Source organism: Mesocricetus auratus, unplaced genomic scaffold (assembly GCF_017639785.1).
Source record: "Mesocricetus auratus isolate SY011 unplaced genomic scaffold, BCM_Maur_2.0 Super-Scaffold_100003, whole genome shotgun sequence".
NCBI lineage: Eukaryota > Metazoa > Chordata > Mammalia > Rodentia > Cricetidae > Mesocricetus > Mesocricetus auratus.
The window spans coordinates 107,218,427-107,239,529 of NW_024429188.1; the positions used below are offsets into that span (position 1 = coordinate 107,218,427).

The 21,103-nt window shown below is 40.7% G+C and overlaps 1 protein-coding gene and 1 long non-coding RNA gene across 2 annotated transcripts in view; one reads left to right on the forward strand and one right to left on the reverse strand.

Annotated features, from left to right (window-relative positions):
• The window catches only part of LOC110339355, a 57,998-nt gene extending 48,135 nt beyond the window's left edge, over positions 1-9,863 (forward strand). The window contains exon 7 of the long non-coding RNA XR_002381475.2: positions 9,561-9,863. This is a non-coding gene — a long non-coding RNA (uncharacterized LOC110339355). The remainder of the gene's footprint in view (positions 1-9,560) is intronic.
• Positions 9,864-18,978: 9,115 nt separating this feature from the next.
• Cdr1 (cerebellar degeneration related protein 1) lies at positions 18,979-20,651 on the reverse strand. Its single transcript, XM_040743784.1, is given in 6 exon segments — positions 18,979-19,243; positions 19,245-19,315; positions 19,382-19,651; positions 19,653-19,738; positions 19,741-20,551; positions 20,553-20,651. Coding segments are annotated over 6 exon segments (1,602 nt in total).
• Positions 20,652-21,103: the final 452 nt, after the last annotated feature.

Here is a 21,103-nt window from a genome sequence, read left to right on the forward strand (position 1 = left end):
TGTCATAAGTATTTGTGTTTCAGGTCTACTTTCTAGGAATGAGTATTATGGGTTGTTATGCTCGGCTGGACAATCCTTATTAAATCCTGTGTAATAAACTCAAAATGGCCTGTGGCATGCATTTTGGCTTTATCCCTTGCAAAGAACTCATGAAAACTGGAGGTCTTACAAGGAGATTGGGTGAGGACAGCAAGTCCAGATCCCTCAAACAAGTGTTATGTAGGGCAGCAGGCTCAAGCCACGTTCTCTTAGAATCCTTGCCTTTCTCTAAGCTCTTCTTCATACCTCTTGATGGAGGTTACAAGTATGCATAGGCAGTGATTGATCAGACCTGAGTTAGCATGTTTTTTTTATATGTGCATCTATTAGGATTCACCACTGGCATTGAATATTAACCCCTATTTAAGCCACCACGTGATTTCACTAAAGGCATTGTATGCTTAATCCTATTTTAACCTGATATATTCCCTCCAGCTGTACAATTTCATGTCATCCACCCTATAGCCTGTTACCATCATTGAATAACCAACAAACCCCGTTGGGGGTTGTCTATCTCATCTACCCTGATAAAGTTAATCCAGAATGGGACTTTCCTGGGGGCGAAGGTGGTGGTGATGGACTTGATGAAACTGGATAGTGACAGTGGGTAGATCCCCTGCACCGCAGCAGGAGTTGAACAGCTCCTGCCTGCCTAGCACAGAGGGAGGTCAGCTGGGCTGGGATACAGCAGACAGGCAGGAGGGCCGGCAGGGGTAGGGTTGAGGACAAGGCCAAGCCTGAGGATAGTTGTTTCCAGAAGCCCAGAGCTGATGAAGGTAGCAGTGAAGGGTGCTGCGCAAGTATGAAACACACCCTTCCTGGGGGCAGCAGCTCTTTCCCAGGGCGCTTAAACGAGTTCACTGGAATACCAGCCTGACTAGGTAAGCAGATATCTCTTAGACAGGTCTCTTTAACCAGTGGTTTCCTTTGAGGCTTGGTGCAGATCATGAACCCGGGGGGGGGGCGGGGGGAGATGTGGGCTTCCAGCGAGGGAGCTGCGTTTTCAGCTTCCTTCCCTACCCACAGCTGGCCGCTGAACCTGGCTTCAGTTGCTGCCTACAGACGTCTACCGGTTCTGTAGTTGCAAACTCTTCAACCTTATGGCTTCATTTGAATCTCTGGAGAGCCCGAACTGGGGCAGATATAGTGAGGAACTTACCTTCAGGTGTAAGGAGTCAGAAAGGTATTAATAATTGAGATATGGATTTCCCCATTCCGTTTCTTTAAAATTCAAAATCAGTGCCCCAAATTACATGAGGTATTATGGACAGAGTCTGACCCTGCATCTTACGACCTGGTGTCAGTTGCCATACTGTAATGTTGGGTTTTGTGACACAACTCCGCAGGGAGCCCTAACCCATGTGCTGTGTCCTGGACCTAGGTAGATCTGCCTTCCTTGGCTAGGAGTCTGGTTTTTTTTTTTCATGCCGTGTTTCCCTCAACAGCTAAAGGCTGAAAAGCAGGGACTGATGCATCCTCATTTTGTGCCTCAGAGACTGCTTTGCCTTGTGGGGGGTGAGCAGGGGACAGTGTGGAGATTGCAGGAGCTTGTGCAATCAAAACTCAGCTTTGCCACTTCCCACATCTCACAGAATTGGGTGCGAGGGGGAAAATTATGCTCCCTTAATCAGGGCTTAGGGAAGCATTCTGCATTTGAATAGAATGCAGTTTTACAGCAGTGGTCTCCACCCCTTTGGGGTCAATTGACCTTTTCATAGGGGGTGCATAGCAGATATTTACACTAGATTCATAATAGCAAAATTAGTCAAGAATTGCAATGAAATAATTTTATAGTTGGGGGTCAGCATAACATGAGGAACTGTACTTAAAGGGTCACAGCATTAGGAAGGTGAGAACCACTGTGTAGACCATCAACATGAGGAACTGTATTAAAGGTCACAGCATTAGGAAGGGTGAGAACCACTGTGTAGACCATCAACATGAGGAAATGTATTAAAGGGTCACAGCATTAGGAAGGGTGAGAACCACTGTGTAGACCATCAACATGAGGAAATGTATTAAAGAGTCACAGCGTTAGGAGGGGTGAGAACCACTGCTTTAAAGGAAGCACAGGTAGCAGAGAATAAGTAGAATTTGTGAGAAAAGCAGCATGCCTCTGTTTAGGATGCATAGCATCCTTTTGTAGTCCACCATAAAGTCAAGGATCTGGTGACATGTTAACACAATCCAAATTTGCAATTCAAGTAACTTCTGATATATATTATATTCATTTACACTGCATCTTGCCCATCCTACTACATTTAACTCCTCCAGTTCATGGTGTGGCATTATGCTAGGTGCTATGAAAAGGAGGCTTTCAGTTCTTATTATCCCAGGCAGCCATTTTATGCAAGTCTTGTGTGTTTGTCATGAAGGGAGCCATGATTGGTAAGTAGACCATGACTGGGCTATGACATGGTGGATTTAAGGTGGCCTATGGGTTGCCAATTCCTTTTGTCTTGGGTAGCCAACAAAAAGCAGTGGAATTAGGAAGTGAAAATGGAAATGATGTGGAAATCAATGTGTATTTATCTTTTAAAAGCTTTGGAAGCTTTGAGTATGGCCAGCCCTCCAAAAGGAAAAGAATTTTCTGGATCACTTGCCCAGACCTTGTCTTCCTTCGCTGGCAGAGCTTTTAATTAAAAATTCTACTTAGGAAGTAAATTGGTGAGGATTTGCTGTGGGCATTTCTAGGGCTCCAGGTACATCACAGTTTCTTTTATGGGTCCAAGTTTGGCGCTTCAGCTCTGTGGCCAGCCAGCAGAGGGCACTGTTACACCATAAAAGCTTATTTTTTTTTTTAAAAAAAGGGAATTCTTCAGTTGAATGAACGACTTTGCATGACATTTTAATTTAAAAGTAAATTATTATTGACAACTTATAGATGTCTGTTTTGTTAATGATCTGTTGAACTATAGAAGGAAAGAGAAAATGTTTCTTACCTGTCTTAATTATCAACTTGGGAAATAGCAAGAACAAGCAAGCAGTGTGGGAATGGGTATCATCATCATAACTCCAAGTCCTTTTAAATATAAACAGGAGTTTTGTCTATAAAGGTGACATTTACACTTGAAAGTTAATACATGAATTCTTATTAATTTATTTGAAGGAATAAAGACAAGATTGTAAATAGTCATGTTATTCTTATAATTTACAACATAGGATGCCACACAGCCCCCCCCCCAAGGAAGGATAATATTAAATGCACTGTGACTTAAGAACTGAAAATGTGAAACATTTATAATACAATCCTATAAATAAAATCATGGAATATTGGGCATTCTGAATAGGATTACCTTGAAATCTGGTTATTATGTTTAGCTAACATGTGAAAATTTAGTGGAATGTTAGTTCAATACTAAATGACCTATTACTGTTTTCATGAAACCCATGGATGAGACACTCAGACTGTATTGGAACAAGGGCATCTTTCTACATGTTCTTATTTTGGTATGACTTCTTTTGTTGTTGTAACATTGGTAGTATACATCTTTTCTTTTTGTTGTTGTTGTAGTTGTTTTTGTTTTGACACCAGGTCTCATATATTCCCAGACTGATCTCAATCTTACTGTGTAGGTGAAGATGACTTTTAACTCTGAATTCCTTAATCTTCCTCCCTAGTGCTGAGACTATAAGGATATGTGACTGCTCATCATGTAAATGTTTTCTAACAGTTCAGGCTCATTTTTTAGTTTTGTTTTCATTATTTGTAAAGATTTATTTTTATTTATGTATCTGTGCATGGTGAATGCATGTGAGTGCAGGTGTGCCCCAAAGCCAGAGGCATCAGATCGCCCTAGAGGTAGCGCTGTAGGCAGTTATGACCTTCCTGACGTGGAAGCTGACATGGAACCGGGTCCTCTGCAAGAACAGTATGTGCTTCCAACCACTGGGCCGTATCTCCAGACCCAAACTTTCCTTTTAAATGTAATCGAGAGCTCATTGTATTAGAATGGTCTTATAGCAGTTGAGAATTAGAAGATCTTGTTGGGTGTGCTGGCTCACAGGCCTGTAATTCCAGTACTTGGGAGGGAATGGCAGTTTGAACTACCTAGAACCCTGTCTCAACATTCTTCTCCTCCAAAAGGAAAAAAAAATCAGAAGAAAAGATGTGAAGGACATTAGCTTCATGGATACCTGTACTCAACTGTGGAGTTTGGTTCCTGATTTCATAGATTTCAACACTGGCTTTAGGGCTGAGAGTGTAGCTTGATGGCAGAGCCCTTGCCAATAGGAACTGTTGCTTGGCTTTTATTGCTCCTTTCCAGAAGCCTTAGGTTATCTCTGGCACTGAGGTAATGGTAATATTCAAGGAGCTATAATATCACATAATGATTGTGTGACCCTGACTAGATAACCTAACCTCTGGGGGTGATGTGGCTGTATAAAATGTCAAATTCCAGCCTAAGCAAAGTTGCAAATGTTGATTAGGGGCTAGTGAACTTAAAAAAAAGAGTGCTTGTTTGAGACAGGCTGTCACTCTCTTACAATCTTCCTGTGCCCACCTCCTGCCCAGAACTCTGAGAACACAGACAGGAGCCACCACACCAGTCTAGAGAACCCACTTTGCAGACACAGTGCGGTGCCCACTGCTGCAAGATAGAAGATGCGGAGCAGGGCTTTCTAATGTCCTGTAGGTTTGAGATTTCTAAGTGAGAGGACATTAATACAAGTAGGCGCTGGTAGAATAGTAAGCTGCTGGCTTATGGTGTTGGCTTAGACAGAAAAACTCATTGGGGAAATAGTAAAATGGTACTGTGTGATGGTAGGGACTTTACCTGGTGACTGCTTTCACACAGAATACTACGAAAGGAAATGTCTGAGGACAGATGGTTGGAAGCACAGGGGACATCTGTCACTTCTATTTAGTTTGATGAGGCAGGGTCTTGCTGCCTAGCCTGGACTGCTTGTATAGTCCACGCAATGCACACTTCACCCAGACTCACTATCCTTGGGCCTTTGCCTCCTGAGTGCTGGCTTTACGTATGTGTGCCGCTGTGCCAGGATTTAAAGGGGGATCTGCTAGCGTGCACCTGTGACATCTGGCAGCTTCGCTGTGGGGCTCTGACAACTGTCGGAGGCAGCCTTGTGCATGTAGCAGAGCTCTTGTTACTCAGCGAGCTCTTCTAATACTGAGCTCAAACTCTTCCTCCCTGCCCTACCCATCCGGATGGCCACCTGCTCTTTGAGGCAATGGCATTGCAGAAGAAAGACGGACATGCTGTAGCATCCTGACAGGCCAATGTAGGCTTCCTTTGGAAGGCAGTGTGTCCGTACTTCTGACATACTTTACTTCATCTTTGTTTTTCTCTCGAATGCTTTCTCTCTGCTTAACTCAAAAGCTCAATCCAGACATAATTTCACAGACAGTGTTTCTCTGGGACCCTCCACCCCCCACTAGCTAGTTTAGGGACAGCTAGTGGTGTTGTATGATGTCAATACCTGCTAAGTTTGGGATTGATATTCGTTGGGCAGTGGATATGTGCCATGTGGTCAAGGGCCTCGGCAGAGAAAGTGTTGTCTCTAGAGCAGCGACAAGAAGAGGAGGGCATAAACATTGCTATGGGACATGTTTACACCTAGCCTCGATGTCCCCGCTGCTGCTGCTGCTCCTCCGTCATGACTGGTGTCTAGTTGTCCCTCTTGCTTTGCCTGTTTGCATGAGGCCTGCTGGGTGGTAGAGACAGGCTTCTGTGGAGTAGTTTAGTGTGACAATGGGAACTGTTGCTTGGCTTTTATTGCTCCTTTCCAGAATAAACAGTTAAATAGTAAGAACGGGTATACCGTCTAAATTTCAGATACCCTTCTAGATACAAGAATGGAGGAGTGCAAAACCACGCAGTGCTCCTGTAGCTTATATTGTGAGTGGGGAAAATAGAACCAAAAGTTATCAAATTGTATTGGTAACCACCTTGAGGAAAAGCAAATTTGAGGTAAATGGTTATAGATGAACCTGAGTATTTCATAGAAGGCAGCCAGGGAAGTGAAAGTGTCATTGGCCAATCCTACAGTGCCATTTACTTGCTGTGAAAGAGGGCATAATGAACAGGAAGTAAGATGGCATGCCGGTAGGTTTGGAAAGCCAGGCAGAGCTGAGTCATGCAGTCTGCTGCTGCTCCTCTGTGTGCAGTGTTTATGAGATTCTGCCTCTTTATGCTCTCCCGATGCTTTCTGTTTTAGTTCAGTTTCCTGGCTGCCATTAGTGCTTGAAATGAGTGCTGAAGGTTAAGGGCAGTTTGGTGGCTGAAATCGTTTTGCTGGCTGAAATGTTGACAAAAGGAAAAAGGAAGACTGAATGTTGAGTCTTAAAACTGGCAGGAACCACCATATAGGGAGTGTCGGAAAGGCTCAGTAGGACATAGGGTCTCAGAGCGGCATTTTAAAATGAAGAAGTAGGAGATTTGAACCCTGTTTTAGAAGGGTGGTACTGGTTCCAAATCTCAGCTGAACGGTATCTTTATTATTAGTAATGCACACTCTGTGGATACATCATTAATTTCGAGGAAAGTAAGATTCCTGCGGAAGCCTCATTGTCAGTTAGCATTTCTGGGTATTGTAGTTTAAAATGTTAAATGATTCACGAGGGAGGGCCTATAGTTCTTAAAGCCACTAATTAAATGTCTGCAGGGCTTTAAGTGAGAGCTGAGTAGTTATAGAAAAGCAAATCCCCTAAAAGCCCATGTCCTTTCAGTACTGAGCCAGGCTGCAATTAACTTAGTCCTATTTGTCCATGCAAATCCTCACAGGGTGTGGCATTTAAAAAGTACTCCTTGTTCTTTCTTGAAGTGTCTAGGGAAAAAATCCTGTTATTCCCTCACCCTCCTGAGCTCTAACTCCTGGCAGAAGAAAGCAGCCAAGTCCAGCTCTCCCCTTCCTGAGGGCGCCAGGGTCCCTGTTCTCATAAGAAAGCCTTAAGCTTTCAGCCTTGGAGATTTAAATGTGCTTGGGGAAAATGCCTTGAGAACAAGTGTACTTGATTACACAGCTCGTTCTTAGCATCCTAACAACTTCGAGGCTCTTTGTAGTGGAGCTTTTAGAGCAGAAATATGGTAACATGTGAAGTTTATTTCAAAGCACTTAGTCTTCATGCTGACAGCTCCAGCTTCTTAACAATACTTATGTTTTCTTTGCCAGGACAAAGATGAAACTCCAATGGGAAGTGAATCTTTTGATTTACAAAAGTGTATTTTATCATTTGAAAACAGGTTGAATGGAGTTTTACCTAGTGATAGAGTTTAACATCCATTAGTCATTCATTCTGCATACTCTGCTTATGTTCTCTTATAAGTCTCTGCCATATGACATGTAAAACAATTATTACTGTCATGAAGCTTAACTCTTCCCATGGTCAAATAACCTGGTTTCTGGTTAAGGCCCGGACACTGACTCTTTTACCTTTGATTGTGTGTGTGTGTGTGTGTGTGTGTGTGTGTGTGTGTGTGTGTGTGTGTAGTGTTGGGGTTAGAACTCAGGTACTTATATAAGCTAAATGAATGAGTATTCTATCATTGAGCTATCCTGTCAGTTCAGCCTACTTATTCTTTTAGCATTAGCCATTCAATTACTGATTTAATAGTGATTTCCCTCCGATGATTAATTCTTTGATTATAATCTTGCATTTTGCATTTAACCTGATAAGCCACTAATATATGTTATGGGCGTGGTGGATATCTCACTACAATTCCCCTTTTAGTCTAAAGATGGGCATGGTCAGTGCTACAGGTATGGGTGTGGGAGATATCTCACTACAACACATTTTAATGAGAATTTTCAAACCTACAAGGAAATGTAATAGCGCAGTGAATTGCCACGTACCAACCACAGGAATTTCATAACACATGCCTGTAACACCAAGACTGGGGAGGTGAAGGCAGGAATCCTGGGGTTTGGTGGCCAGCAAGTCTAGATGAATCTGCAAAATTCCAGGTTGATTGAGAAACTCTGTCTCAAGCAATAGATTGAGAATGATACCAGTGTAGAAGATCATGTCTCTAAAACAAGGTGAATGAGTAGCAATTGAGGGTGATGAGTCCTAGCTAAAATAAGGTAGAACATAGTACAGAAAGACACCAGGTTGCAACCTCTAGCCTCCATGTGTGTTCATTTACACTCCTGGCACATCACAAAGAAATGAGGGTTATGTAAAGGGGAGAAATATATGTATCTGTTCTTGGAATGACATGTTTTCCATGAATTCTTTTTATGCCTTTCTTTTTTATGTTTTTATTTAAATTAGAAACATGCACGCTTCAAATGTCAATCCCAGCTCCCTCTCCCACCCTTCCTCCCTTGTCCCTCCACCATCCCGTTTCTAGCCCCCCACCCAATCCCCATATCATTCCCCAGGGAGTGTGAGGCCCTCCTTGGGGGGATCTCCAGAGTCTGTCATTTCATCCAGGGCAGGACATAGGCCCTTCCCGGTGTGTCCAGGCTGAGAGAGCATCCCTCCATTCGGAATGGGCTCCCAAAGTTCATTTGTATGCCATGTTGAACACTAATCTACTATCCAAGGCCCCAGAGATTTCTGTGGCTTCCTCACTGACACTATATTCATGGAGTCTGGATCAGCCCCCTGTTGGTCTCTCAGCCATCAGTCTGGGGTTCAAGAGCTCCCCCTTGTCCAGTCAGCTGTCTTTGTGGGTTCCACCAACACGGTCTTGACCCCTTTGCTCATCACTCCTCCATTCAAACCATCATAGTTGCTGTCAACAGTTATGACATGGGATGGGAGAATATCATTAGCATGAATATGGGATACTTCCCCTCTCTGTCCCCCTCCCTCTTCCCCTCCATCCATCTCTTTCTTTTACATCTTTTTTTGAGACAGTGTCTCAGTCACATACAGCCTAAAATGACCTTGGACTTCCTATGTAGTCTAGGATAATCTTGAACTTCCAATCCTGCTTCATTCTCTGCATGCTCAGATTACAGGCACCCACCACTATGTCTATTTTTTATGCGGTGTTGGATATTAAATACAGAACTCTGCAAGATAGGCACTCACTTTCTTCTCTAGCTGACCTACATTCCTAGTCCAAATATTCATTTGTGGTGATTAATGAAGTTCTTAGCTATCTGGTGGTCATTTAGGCAGTCATCTTAGATCTCACCAGTTTAAAACTAGCCTACAAGAAGAGGAATTTCTGGTCAATAGTAATCTTTCCTCAAAGAAAAATAAATTTGGGGGTGATAAAATATGCATCTATATCACTTAGGCAGAGCTCTACATAACAGGCGATTCTTGGCATATGGACAGATGATTACATGTGGACAGGCGATTAAAGGAATAATATTCATCTGTTTCGTACAAATCGCAAAGGTTAGTATGTGTCAGGTTTTTCAGCCCACTGGAGAAAAGCGCACTTGTGCTACTGAGTGTGCAGTTGATACAACCTTTGCGAAAGTGATCTGGGATGTATTATTATCATTCTAAATGTCCATCATCCTCATTACCTTATAATCTCTTCATTCAGACTATCCAAATTGTGATTTCCCCTGTTTCTGTGTCTGCTTTCTCCTAGATGTTGATATTTGTGATTCTCACCTCAAACTGGTAGCCTGACCTTGGCTCCTGAGTTCTGCGGTCCCTTCACAACTGCAAGTCATTCTGATACAACATTTTGGTTGACATTGTCTGCTGTTCTTTGGGATCTTTAGAACAATACCCAAGTTCAAATTATCACTGCTGAGTTGCCTGATTGTGCACGTGCAAAAAAATTTCACCATTTGTGTTACTTGCTTCAGCTCTCTGTGCTTCGGCCTGTTCTGTCTGCAGTCATTGCGCATGCACCTGTGTTATCATATAAAAAACGGCTTAGCCCTTTTGACCTGTGTTGTCAATTTTATTGTTTGCTTATTAAGTATTACAAATTAATATTTATTACTCAGTGATAATGAAACTTTCAATCATTGTAAATTTGTCTAAGTCAGGATAAGAGGGACCTCCAAGCAAAATCCCCAAGAAGATGGGTGATGGAAATGCACCAAGGCTGACTAAGGCAAGAAAGGTGATGCTGACAGCAAACTAAATGAATTGAGATGTTTGATAATGGTGAAAGTAAAATCTCCGTATGGCAATGTTTATTTCTGAGTCTCTGATTTGTGAAGTGAAGAAAAATGAGTGCAGTAAGAGCCAGTGCGATGAGGGACAGACTGGAATCACTGGAAAAATCACGCAGAACAGGAAATGTTGAAATAGGGAAAATAGGAATTTACTTGTATTTGTAACTTCTGAACCAGAGGTTGAAGAGGCCTCTTTCTATTTGCAAAAACTGTTGATGAATCCCTGAATTCAAATTTACCTCTGTATCTAGATAAAACTTTAGAGTATTCATGGCAAGGAATGGGTAGTCAGATAAGCTTAAGAAACATTATGGGCTGCATGGAAAAAAGTGGCAGGCAGAGAAAGCAGGTCATGAGGTTGTTGCCAAGTACCCTGAAAGTGACAAGCGGGAGGACATATGAGATGGCAGTTTGCCTGGACAGTGCACACGAAGTGGTCCCGTTCTATCAGTGCATGCGCGGAAAAGGCATTGTTGAACGTATGCTTTGTCCCAATGTCTCTGATAATGTGCCTGATAAATTCTGGCCACTTTAAAATCCAAAATATTTGCTCTTTTAAAAGAGAGTACCAGACACTACATCTACATGAATGAAAACTATAAACTAAGGGTAACTGAGAAACTCTTTGTGAATTGCTCTTCAGTGTGTTCGCTACTGAGGTTAGAAATCAATATTTCCATGAAAATGATACCTACGTGAAATTATAGCTGATTTGGGAAAATGTCACCACTGGAAAAGGTATGATAGTGAATGCTGGTCCTTGTGTGCGAATCATCTCCATTTTCCTGAGACCAGCTCTTCTCCTTCATCCCCACATTGGGCTTTGGAGTGCTCACAATGTTCATAAGGTGCTTTACTCAGCTCTGTGAAAGTAACCCAGAGGATTTTCTTCTTGTCCTACAAGTGTAGGAGAACAATGAGAAGAATAACATTCTCAACCCCTAGTGGGATGTGGCAGAAATTTTAGACTGAGGTTGTTACTGGTTCTGAGTGTTTTCTTCCAGTCATAGAAGAAACTGAAAATGTCCCATTGGGCAAAACGTTTGGGTCATGGAGGATTTGAAGAGATGGAGTTAAGTGATGTTACTGATCCCTTGACTCTCATCCTGAGAATATACTTGAAGAAATATTTTACAGGTAGGATTACATCAAATGATGACTAAAAGCCAGTCACCTTAGGTTGGCATCCAAAAACTCAAAGGATATTAAGATGTGCATTCTGCATATCAAATCATTAGGCAGGAAGAAATCCTTCAGTAGAGTACATATGGATCTTCAGAGAGCCTTATGTGAGAACACACAGCCCTATGAGTCTGTACCAACCAAGGTCAGTAAGTCTTTTCTCTCTGTTTAACAGGGGAAAAGGAATGTGGACCATCCTCCTAGTCCTCTAAACAGTGCCACACACCAGCAGTTGAAAGTTGGGATTCAATACCCTCCTCTGGTGGTTCTCATGATATGCTTGGTGATCCATGTGCTGGCAGAAGAAAGAAGACCAAGAATACTCCGCAGCAGACTCTGATTTTTCTGTTCTGTCCTTACCACTGTTGTCATGAGCCACATTGTCATAAGTGCATTGTTATGCTCACCATGAGGTCAGAGAAAAACAGACAGTTAATTGCAAAGTAGTTACAACTGCTAATGTAAAGTTTGTAAAATATCACTGACATGCACTTTGGTGTTTTATTTCTGTCAACAACCCTGTTTGTTGTGGACTTTTACACTGCTCCTTTCTGTCTCTTACCCTCTACCACAATGGTGTTAAATTCCTCGGACATGCATAGTGTGAGGGTTTCTGGAACACATTCTAGAACCTAGGAAAGTGGGAGGGGCCTGATATCTGTGCATTATCCTCTTTATCCTGAAATTTGCTTTAAGTTTCGATTATGTCTAACTTGATATTTTGCCAGAGGGATTAGTTTGGCATAAGTTCATTTGTTGTGTGTCAGTTTGCAAGATAAGGATTGGCTGATCCCAAGAGGCAGTGCATTTATCATAAATTCCTAGATTTGTATGGGTACCTAATCAAGGAGGAAGACTTAGTATACTTCTTAATAGAGTTCATTTCCATAGTTCCTTCCTTTTCTCACGCTTGTACTGCCTCTAGTGTTTTGAGACATTGAGCATCCTCCAGAAAAGAAATGCTGATGCTTTTTGGTCCCAGAAGGTACTGCAGAATTCATTTCTAGTTTGAGAGTTTAATTCACCTTCGTAATCTCATTATTTGATTAAAGGGTTGTTAAAGTGGATCTTGAATCTTTGGAAGTTGCTATGCAGATTTCACAAAGGGGACAAATCACAAAGCTAGAGGTAAGAGTCTCAGATACTGTTTGTCACAGGCATATGATGAGCCTGCCTGGTCTTTTAACTACTTACACACATACTCACTCACTCACCTGAGGTCTATTCTGAACTCAGTTGGATAATTTTTCTGGGAACAGACAGGAAGTCTGGCTATGAGCCCCCCACACTGACTGTATACGATGATGATGTGAAAATGTCTGAATAGAGGAAGAAAAAGAAATCATGGCATGAAGCTGCCAGGAAAGAACTTAATATAGCCAAAAATGCACAAAGGCAACTCGGAATACAAGAAATATGTTCAGTAATGAACAAAATGTTACCTTTGAGTCACAGTGTTAAAGGCCTTTGCTCACACAGTTGTGAATGAGATGAGATGTCCCACATTCTCAACAAGCTTAGAAGCGCATGTAGGTTTAAAACCTGTTGTTAGATACTGTGGACCTACCTAGTAATGTCACAGTGCTGGACATTGCTCTAACCAACAGGGATACTTTAGCATTGACTGTGTTTTGGAATCAGGGACTAGAGCTATGAAAATTAGGAATGTCTGGAATGTGTTCCTGGCAGTAGGACCAGCACCTATATATTTGGAAAACAACTCAAGTGGTTCTATCTACAGCCCTAGATTTAAAGTGCTGCTTTGAGGAGAAATGAAATAAAGATAGAAAAAATAGAATAGAAATAGCAGTGGGCACAGGGAACAAGGCAAACATGATCGATTCAGTCCTTTTTCTGCTGCTTGTTCAATGGACAGTCTTACTCAAGTTACTCCATACTTGTTATAGCTTCCAAATGAGAGTATAGTATCTTGGTCTTCGAGGTCCTTGTAAGTCTATCACATTTAGAGAAAATTTCATCAACCTTGTTGTCTGACTTTGTGATTACCTTAGCCCTTACATAAAGGTCAGGGAAGGTGGTAGTGTTAAATTGTATTCATATTATTTGAGAATTGTGGTCATTTGGACTGTGGATGTAGTTCAGTGGTAGTACCATTGCTTGGCAAGTGAGAGACTCTGGGTTCACTCTCCAGCCTTGTAAAAATGTGCTTGTGAGTCAAGCTTTATATATTTTAGACTCCCAGAAAAGAAAGTTAGGTATAAGTGACATATAATAAAAAGCAAACATAGTCAACTTCTTAATGAGAAAAGACCTTCCATGGGGGAGGGTGTATGTGCATGTGTGTGTATGTGTATGTGTGTATTAGAATCTGATAATTTCCCCATGAATTGATATTACCCACCTTGCCTATCATTGTTGTTAACTTTATCAGACTTAGAGAAATCAAATTTTAAATCAAATTACACCAACTAAGAACTCAGTGTAATAAAGTGAAAAATTGACCATTATTTTAATTGAGTAGGACTATCTAGACTGGTAGTTGCCAACCTTCCTAATTCTATGACCATTTAATACAATTCCTCATGTTGATGGTCTACACAGTGGTTCTCACCCTTCCTAATGCTGTGATCCTTTAATACAGTTCCTCATGTTGTGATGACCCCCGATATAAAATTATTTTCATTTCTACTTCATAAGTGTGATTTTCCTACTGTTATGAATGTTATTTAAATATTTTTGAGATAAAGGTTTGCCAAAGGGGTCACATGCCACAGGTTGTGAGAACCACTGATCTAGATTTTCAATGATTGAAAACATTGATTTAGGACTCCAGTCATTTGAATTAAAATGCTGAGATACAGCTAATTCTTAAGACAATATCCAATTAAGTTTTCAGAAGTACCATGAGTGAGGAGACATGATAGATTGTAGTGTGCTTAATATTAGAAAACTTTAATCTGCTTCAGTTCAAAAGTCAGCCAAATTTATAGGAAGGTATAATAACTTGGTATAGGCCAACGTGATAGAAGTAGAATTTAATGACAACAGTCAAGTACATATCCTTATTTTTCTTTAAATTCTGAAAAAGTTAAAATTTTTATGTCTGTTTAATTCTCTTTTGGGGTATGTTAATGAATATGTATGTTGCTGTATGGTATGTGTGTTATATGTGTATGTGTACATTGCTTTATACACCGTGTGAACATGGTGGCCACAAAAGGATATTGGATGTCTTGCTCCAACACTCTCCAGCCTATCCCCTTGAGTCGGGTCCCTTACTGAATCTGAAGCTATGCTGGCAGACAGAAAGACCTAACCCTCTTGTTTATACTTCATCTCTCAACTTTGGAGTCACAGCTTATTTTGGTAAATGTGGTTTTGGTGGTTCAAATTTAGGTTCTCATACTTGCAGAGCAAGCATTATTCTCCACTGAACCATCTCCCCAGCCTTGACATTTATTTTAGTTGGTTTTATCCAGTTTTGGTCATTGAACAGTTTGGGCAAGTTCTTGATATCAATATGAAGAAGCACACAGATAGAAATTTCCTTCTTGATAGGCATATTTAATCACAGGAAAAAGGAACAGAAATAAAATGGATTAGAAAGCTGCCAATTGATTTTAAAAGATCCTTTTGTTTATGACCCTACGTTGGAAACATGGGAGAAACGTGTTTAACTTGCACATTTAGGTCATATGTCTGCCACCACATGAACATTAGTAAAATACTTCAGCAATATCTGTTTTCATCAATCTGTGAACAGTGCCTTTGACATGAAATATATTGATCACTGAACATTACATAGGATTCTTACTTTTCAGTGGTCTTTCTTTGATGTCTGTGTTGTAAATTAATTGTGTTGTGAACAGAAAATACATATTTTGATGGAATATAAAGTTAGACAAAGGGATAATAGAATATTTCCTTAGCATAAGTTACACATATGGAAAAACTTACTATACATCTAGCATATCTGAGACAATGGATTTTTGCCTTGCATTGCCTGTCATCATCCAGAGTTAGTACTTGACTACTTGGCAGTGATTGGATATGTATCCTAATGAGAAATACAAGTGACTTCAAGTGAGGGTTTGCACATTCACTTTTTTTTGTCTTTTATGAGTTGGGCACGCTCTGCGTTCGGATTGGTGGTACTTAGTCCTGGCAAGTAAGCCTTTGGTTTTGAGGGTATGAGAAGTCAGCACACAGTCTAGGCCTTAGAATTAGACAGATGTGTTTCCAAATTATCTCATGTCAATTACTAGCTGTGTGGCTGTGGCCATGTTTGTTAACTATTGTAGACTTCATTTTCTAATCTGCAAAATGGGGTGGAAATGCCTGTATTATTAGGAGGCAAATGAAGATCACACAAGATGCTTAGTACAGTGCCTGGCACATAGTAAGCGCTCAATAAATCATTGCTATTATTATTATTATAATACTATAAATAAGTATTGTGTATTAGAACATGATGATTTATACTTGGCAAAATTTCAATATTGATTTCCTTCCAAATATGGCATAAATGATGGTTTTAAAAGAAAGAGTAAGAAAGGAATTTTAGCATTTTTTCTTCTTTGCTGGTAAGGGACACCTGAAACAGTTCCATTGTTCCTGCAGTAATTCTTTTATACTGTGTTTATAATGTGATTACTATTGCATGATGTTGATTTACCTGGTGATTTGACATAAATGTATTCCTGTACTCTTGAAAATCCATCTGCTTTGTTCCACCTTAAAGATAAATGAGCTACTCTGATGTAGGGAATGATAATAAATCTGTATAGAATGCCTTCTTGACCACTATATTTTCAGCTTAGTTTCCTTTCAAATAACTGCAAGGCAAAAGTTTCTTACTAGGCAAGAGAGATTCTTCGCAACTGGCTTCTGAACTTATTGGTATTTCATACATTTATCATGGCATTCAGGAATTTTTAAGGAGTGGTAGTCAGAAAGTAGGGTATTCATCAAGACTGTTTTTTAAGTCATACATCTTTCATTGCATCAATTCAATTTCAGACTACTGCCTAATAGTATTATTGCAGTGGACTTCCATCAAAACTCTTTTCTTTCAACTTGGAATATTTGGTATACTAGGCACTGCATTTGTGACTGTATGTGCCCAGTAGTCTTTGCTCCTTAGCACCTCTCTGCATGACTGTCATCATCTTTGTTTCTGATTCACATATTTCCTTGTAAGAAGACCCACAATGAATGTCCATTGTCTCTTTGATAGCTGTTTGATTTTTAAGTCATAGGCCATTCCCAGTACTCCTTATTAGTTTTGACTTCTTGAGTTCTCAGTATGTAATACATGAGCCAATTCCTGTCCTCCTAAGCCTTATACAAGTAATAAGGGACTTGAGGCTATACCTCAGCTTTCATCTAATGGATGTAAAGTTCTAGTGAGTGAGATCAGGACTTTACATATAATTTTATTCATAAGATGACCCTACCAAATTATAGCATCCTTCATTTTTCTTGTCTCCATGTATGTTTGATCTACAGGGGTGGACTTCCTCCCTTCCTCCTCCCCACCCCTGTGTGTTTATGTAATCCTCTAGCTTCTGACCATTATCTTCCTTGACTGGGACTTTGGGTTTTGGCAATTTAATTTTAGCTCTGACTATAAGGGCACCTAAATAATTGTCAGCCTCTACTCCGGATTTTCAGCATGTTACACAGCATCTTTTGTACCACTAGGCTTAAAAATGTTGCATCTGTACTCTTGCTAACCTTGGATGTTCTTAAGTTTACTATACTCTAGATTTCCAGAGCAGGGCTTAGAAAACTAGAGCCTTTAGCACAAATCCACCCACCCAAAATTTTTTTGGAAAAAAAATTGTTTTAGTGGAATGTCATTCTAGCTATAGTTTTCCTAATATGTGTTCACACTAAGAGTGTAATTGAGTAGTTTGAATAGAGACCACTAAATTTTAACAACCTAATCCTTTACAAGAACATATTTGCTGAACCCTGATTTAAAACAAGTAATTTTTCAAGTTCTTTGATAATTTACATCCTACTGGCATTCATTCTGTCACCCATGAATGCTAAAAAGGTCAGTTAATTGAGAATGTGAAGATAGGTTCTAACACATTCTAACCTTTTCTTTTTACTTGAACTTCTTCCTTCCTCATTGTCATCTACTTAAAATGCCCTTGCCCTTATTTTGCTTTTTAGTAGAAGAGATGAAGTGGTCATAAAAGTCTGTGCTATGGTTTGATTATCTTTGAATATATCATCTACATCATAATATGAAATGCTCTCAATATTACCAATATTTTTTAACACGAACTTCTAGTTTCTAAGATCAGGCCTTTCTATCTTACAGTATATATAACTCAGTTCTTCTAAGTTCCACAAATGACAATACTTTCAATAACTCGATTTTCTTCGTATTGCAATATCCTTATTTTCTGGTCTCTGGCCTGAAGTATCTCCAATGTTTGTGTTTTCTAGTCTTTCCAGTATATTAGAGTAATTAAAAGTCTTAAAGTCTTCCAATATTTTTATCACTACTTAAAGTCAATCCTTGTCTTTCACAGTCCAGACTAATACATTTCAGATTTTCTGTGGTCCCAATTATTCAATATTTCCTATTTGTAGGACTTCTAGAGTCCATTTATTTCATATCACCTAAGTGTAGCTTTTCCCATATATTGTAGTATATTGTTCAGCTATCAGGTTGTTATTATTATTATTATTATTATCATCAACATCATCTATTAATGTCTTCTAAATCTTGATTTTACAGTGTCCTTTTAAAAATCAAATTTATTATTTGACTATTTCATGTATGTATATATAATGCATTATGATTTCTCTAATCCCTATCCTTTTTAATCTCCTCCTTATCACTGCCAATATTCATCCTCATTAGAAATCTGCTTGTTGCATTCATGTATTTTTTGTTTTGTGACCCACGGAGTTTAACAAGGGATATCCATGTGCCCATGGGTATGGAACTATCCTTTGAAGTATGGGAGGCTCACCAAAGTCACATCTGAAGACAGTGACTCCCCTTCTCCTAGTATCAGTAAGTAGCCAGTAGTTCCCCGAGGAAGGGCAGAACCCCATCAGTCCTTTCCTCATCTGTGATTGACAAGCCCCATCTTATAGCAGGCTCAGTAATGGTAACTCCATCTATTGTGAGTTAATGACAGCAATGACTTTATCATGCCCAGAATATAGCATTCCATTGCCCTTTTCTCTTGTCATCCAGCTCTTAGATTCTCTCAACTCCAATAACGTCTTTTTATTGCCAGGTCTTCCCTGACAGGAACTCTCTCTTTCTAACACTCAGGTGTTCTATTACTCTGAACCTATAAATAATTAGATATTTAAGCATCTAGAGCTCTTAACATCTAGGGTTACCAGTATCATTTAAACATATTTCTTATGAATTGGTTTCTGATAGGACTATGGCAATATTGAGGGTTTTTTATTATCTCTGTATAGGTGGGGTTTTTTATTTTGTGATTTGTAAATGTCCAGGTCTTTTGTTCTCCATAAAACTACTGATTAGGTAGGGGCTCAAAATACAAGATTTGTAATGCCTTGATTATCCCAAACTTCTAGAATATGGCTTTCATAATCAAATATCCAAATATTCAGTATTTCCAAAAATCCTATGCTTATGATGTTTCCAATATCTAGGGTTTCCAGTGGTGCCAGTATCAAGATCTTCCAACATCTTCAGGTCTTCCAGCAACTGCAAGTCTTCCAACAATGTCAAGGTCTTCCAGACAATCCTGATCTTCCAGAAAATACATGTCTTCCAGACAATCTCCATGTCTTCCAGCAAATCCCGTCTTCCATATAATCCAGATCTTCCAGGAAAATCCACGTCTTCCAGGAAAATCCACGTCTTCCAGAAGAATCCACGTCTTCCAGAAGAATCCATGTCTTCCAGAAGAATCCACGTCTTCCAGAAAAATCAGTGTCTTCCAGTCAATCCATGTCTTCCAGCTAATCTATGTCTTCCACCAATTCAAGTCTTCCAGAAACCCAAGTCTTCCACTAAATCCAGGTCTTCCAATAGATCTATGTCTTCCAATAACCTCCAGGTCTTCCAACAAAGGTTATGTCTTCCTGAAGATGTACATCTTCCTGAAGATTGATGTCTTCCAGAAACTTCTCAAGTCTTCCACATATCCATGTCTTCCATACAATCCTGATCTTCCGGATAATTTGGGTCTTCCTGAAAATTCATGTCTTCCCAATATCAATGTCTTCCATTGAGCTTCTGGTCTTCCATCCATCCACATCTTCCAGAAAAATCCATGTCTTCCATTAAATCCATAGCTTCCAGGAAGTCCAAGTCTTCCAGATAATCCATGTCTTCCAGATAATCCATGTCTTCCGGATAATCCATGTCTTCCCAAAAATCTACGTCTTCCCAAAAAATCCAGGTCTTCCCAAAAATCCAGGTCTTCCCAAAAATCCAGGTCTTCCCAAGAATCCAGGTCTTCCCGAGAATCCACGTCTTCCCAAAATCCAGGTCTTCCCGAGAATCCACGTCTTCCCGGAAATCCACGTCTTCCCGGAAATCCAGGTCTTCCCGGAAATCCAGGTCTTCCCGGAAATCCACGTCTTCCCAAGAATCCACGTCTTCCCGGAAATCCACGTCTTCCCGGAAATCCACGTCTTCCCGGAAATCCACGTCTTCCCGGAAATCCACGTCTTCCCGGAAATCCACGTCTTCCCGGAAATCCACGTCTTCCCGGAAATCCAGGTCTTCCCGGAAATCCAGGTCTTCCCGGAAATCCAGGTCTTCCCGGAAATCCGCGTCTTCCCGGAAATCCGCGTCTTCCCGGAAATCCAGGTCTTCCCGGAAATCCGCGTCTTCCCGGAAATCCGCGTCTTCCCGGAAATCCGCGTCTTCCCGGAAATCCGCGTCTTCCCAGAAATCCACGTCTTCCCGGAAATCCGCGTCTTCCCGGAAATCCACGTCTTCCCAGAAATCCAGGTCTTCCCAGAAATCCGCGTCTTCCCGGAAATCCGCGTCTTCCCGGAAATCCAGGTCTTCCCGGAAATCTGCGTCTTCCCGGAAATCCGCGTCTTCCCGGAAATCCGCGTCTTCCCGGAAATCCAGGTCTTCCCGGAAATCCGCGTCTTCCCGGAAATCCGCGTCTTCCCGGAAATCCGCGTCTTCCCGGAAATCCGCGTCTTCCCGGAAATCCGCGTCTTCCCGGAAATCCGCGTCTTCCCGGAAATCCGCGTCTTCCCGGAAATCCGCGTCTTCCCGGAAATCCGCGTCTTCCCGGAAATCCACGTCTTCCCGGAAATCCACGTCTTCCTGAAAAATCTGCATCTTCCCAAAAAATTCGTGTCTTCCAAGGAGTACATGTCTTCCTACACCTCCAGGTCTTCCAGCATCTCCAGGGCTTCCAGCATCTCCACATCCTCCAGCATCTGTGTCTTCCAACATCTTCAGGTCTTCCATCAACAGGCTCAATATCTGCACCTTCCAGTATCTCCAGTGTATCGGTTATCTGATATTCAGTTTTCCAGTGTCTGCCGTATCCAGGTATTGAAAGTTGTTTCTTAGTTTATTTTTTCGTAATATTTCCCTAGCTTGGGGATTTTTCAAATCTACTCTTTTCCATCCAAGTCTTTCTGGGTGCAGCTATTTTTAGACTAACCTCTCAAATTAACTATTCCTGTTTTTAGTAGAGCTAGTCTCAAAATATTTAAAAGCATACTGCCTCTTACAGATCAAGTTTTGGAGGCCAACAGTAATACTGTCTGTGATTTCTTGATATTGGGAAATGTATGTTCTTTATAACTTTGAAGGATTGTATTAAGAAAGAGGCTTTATAGAATTGATACAGTGATTTTACAACTTTGGTAATGG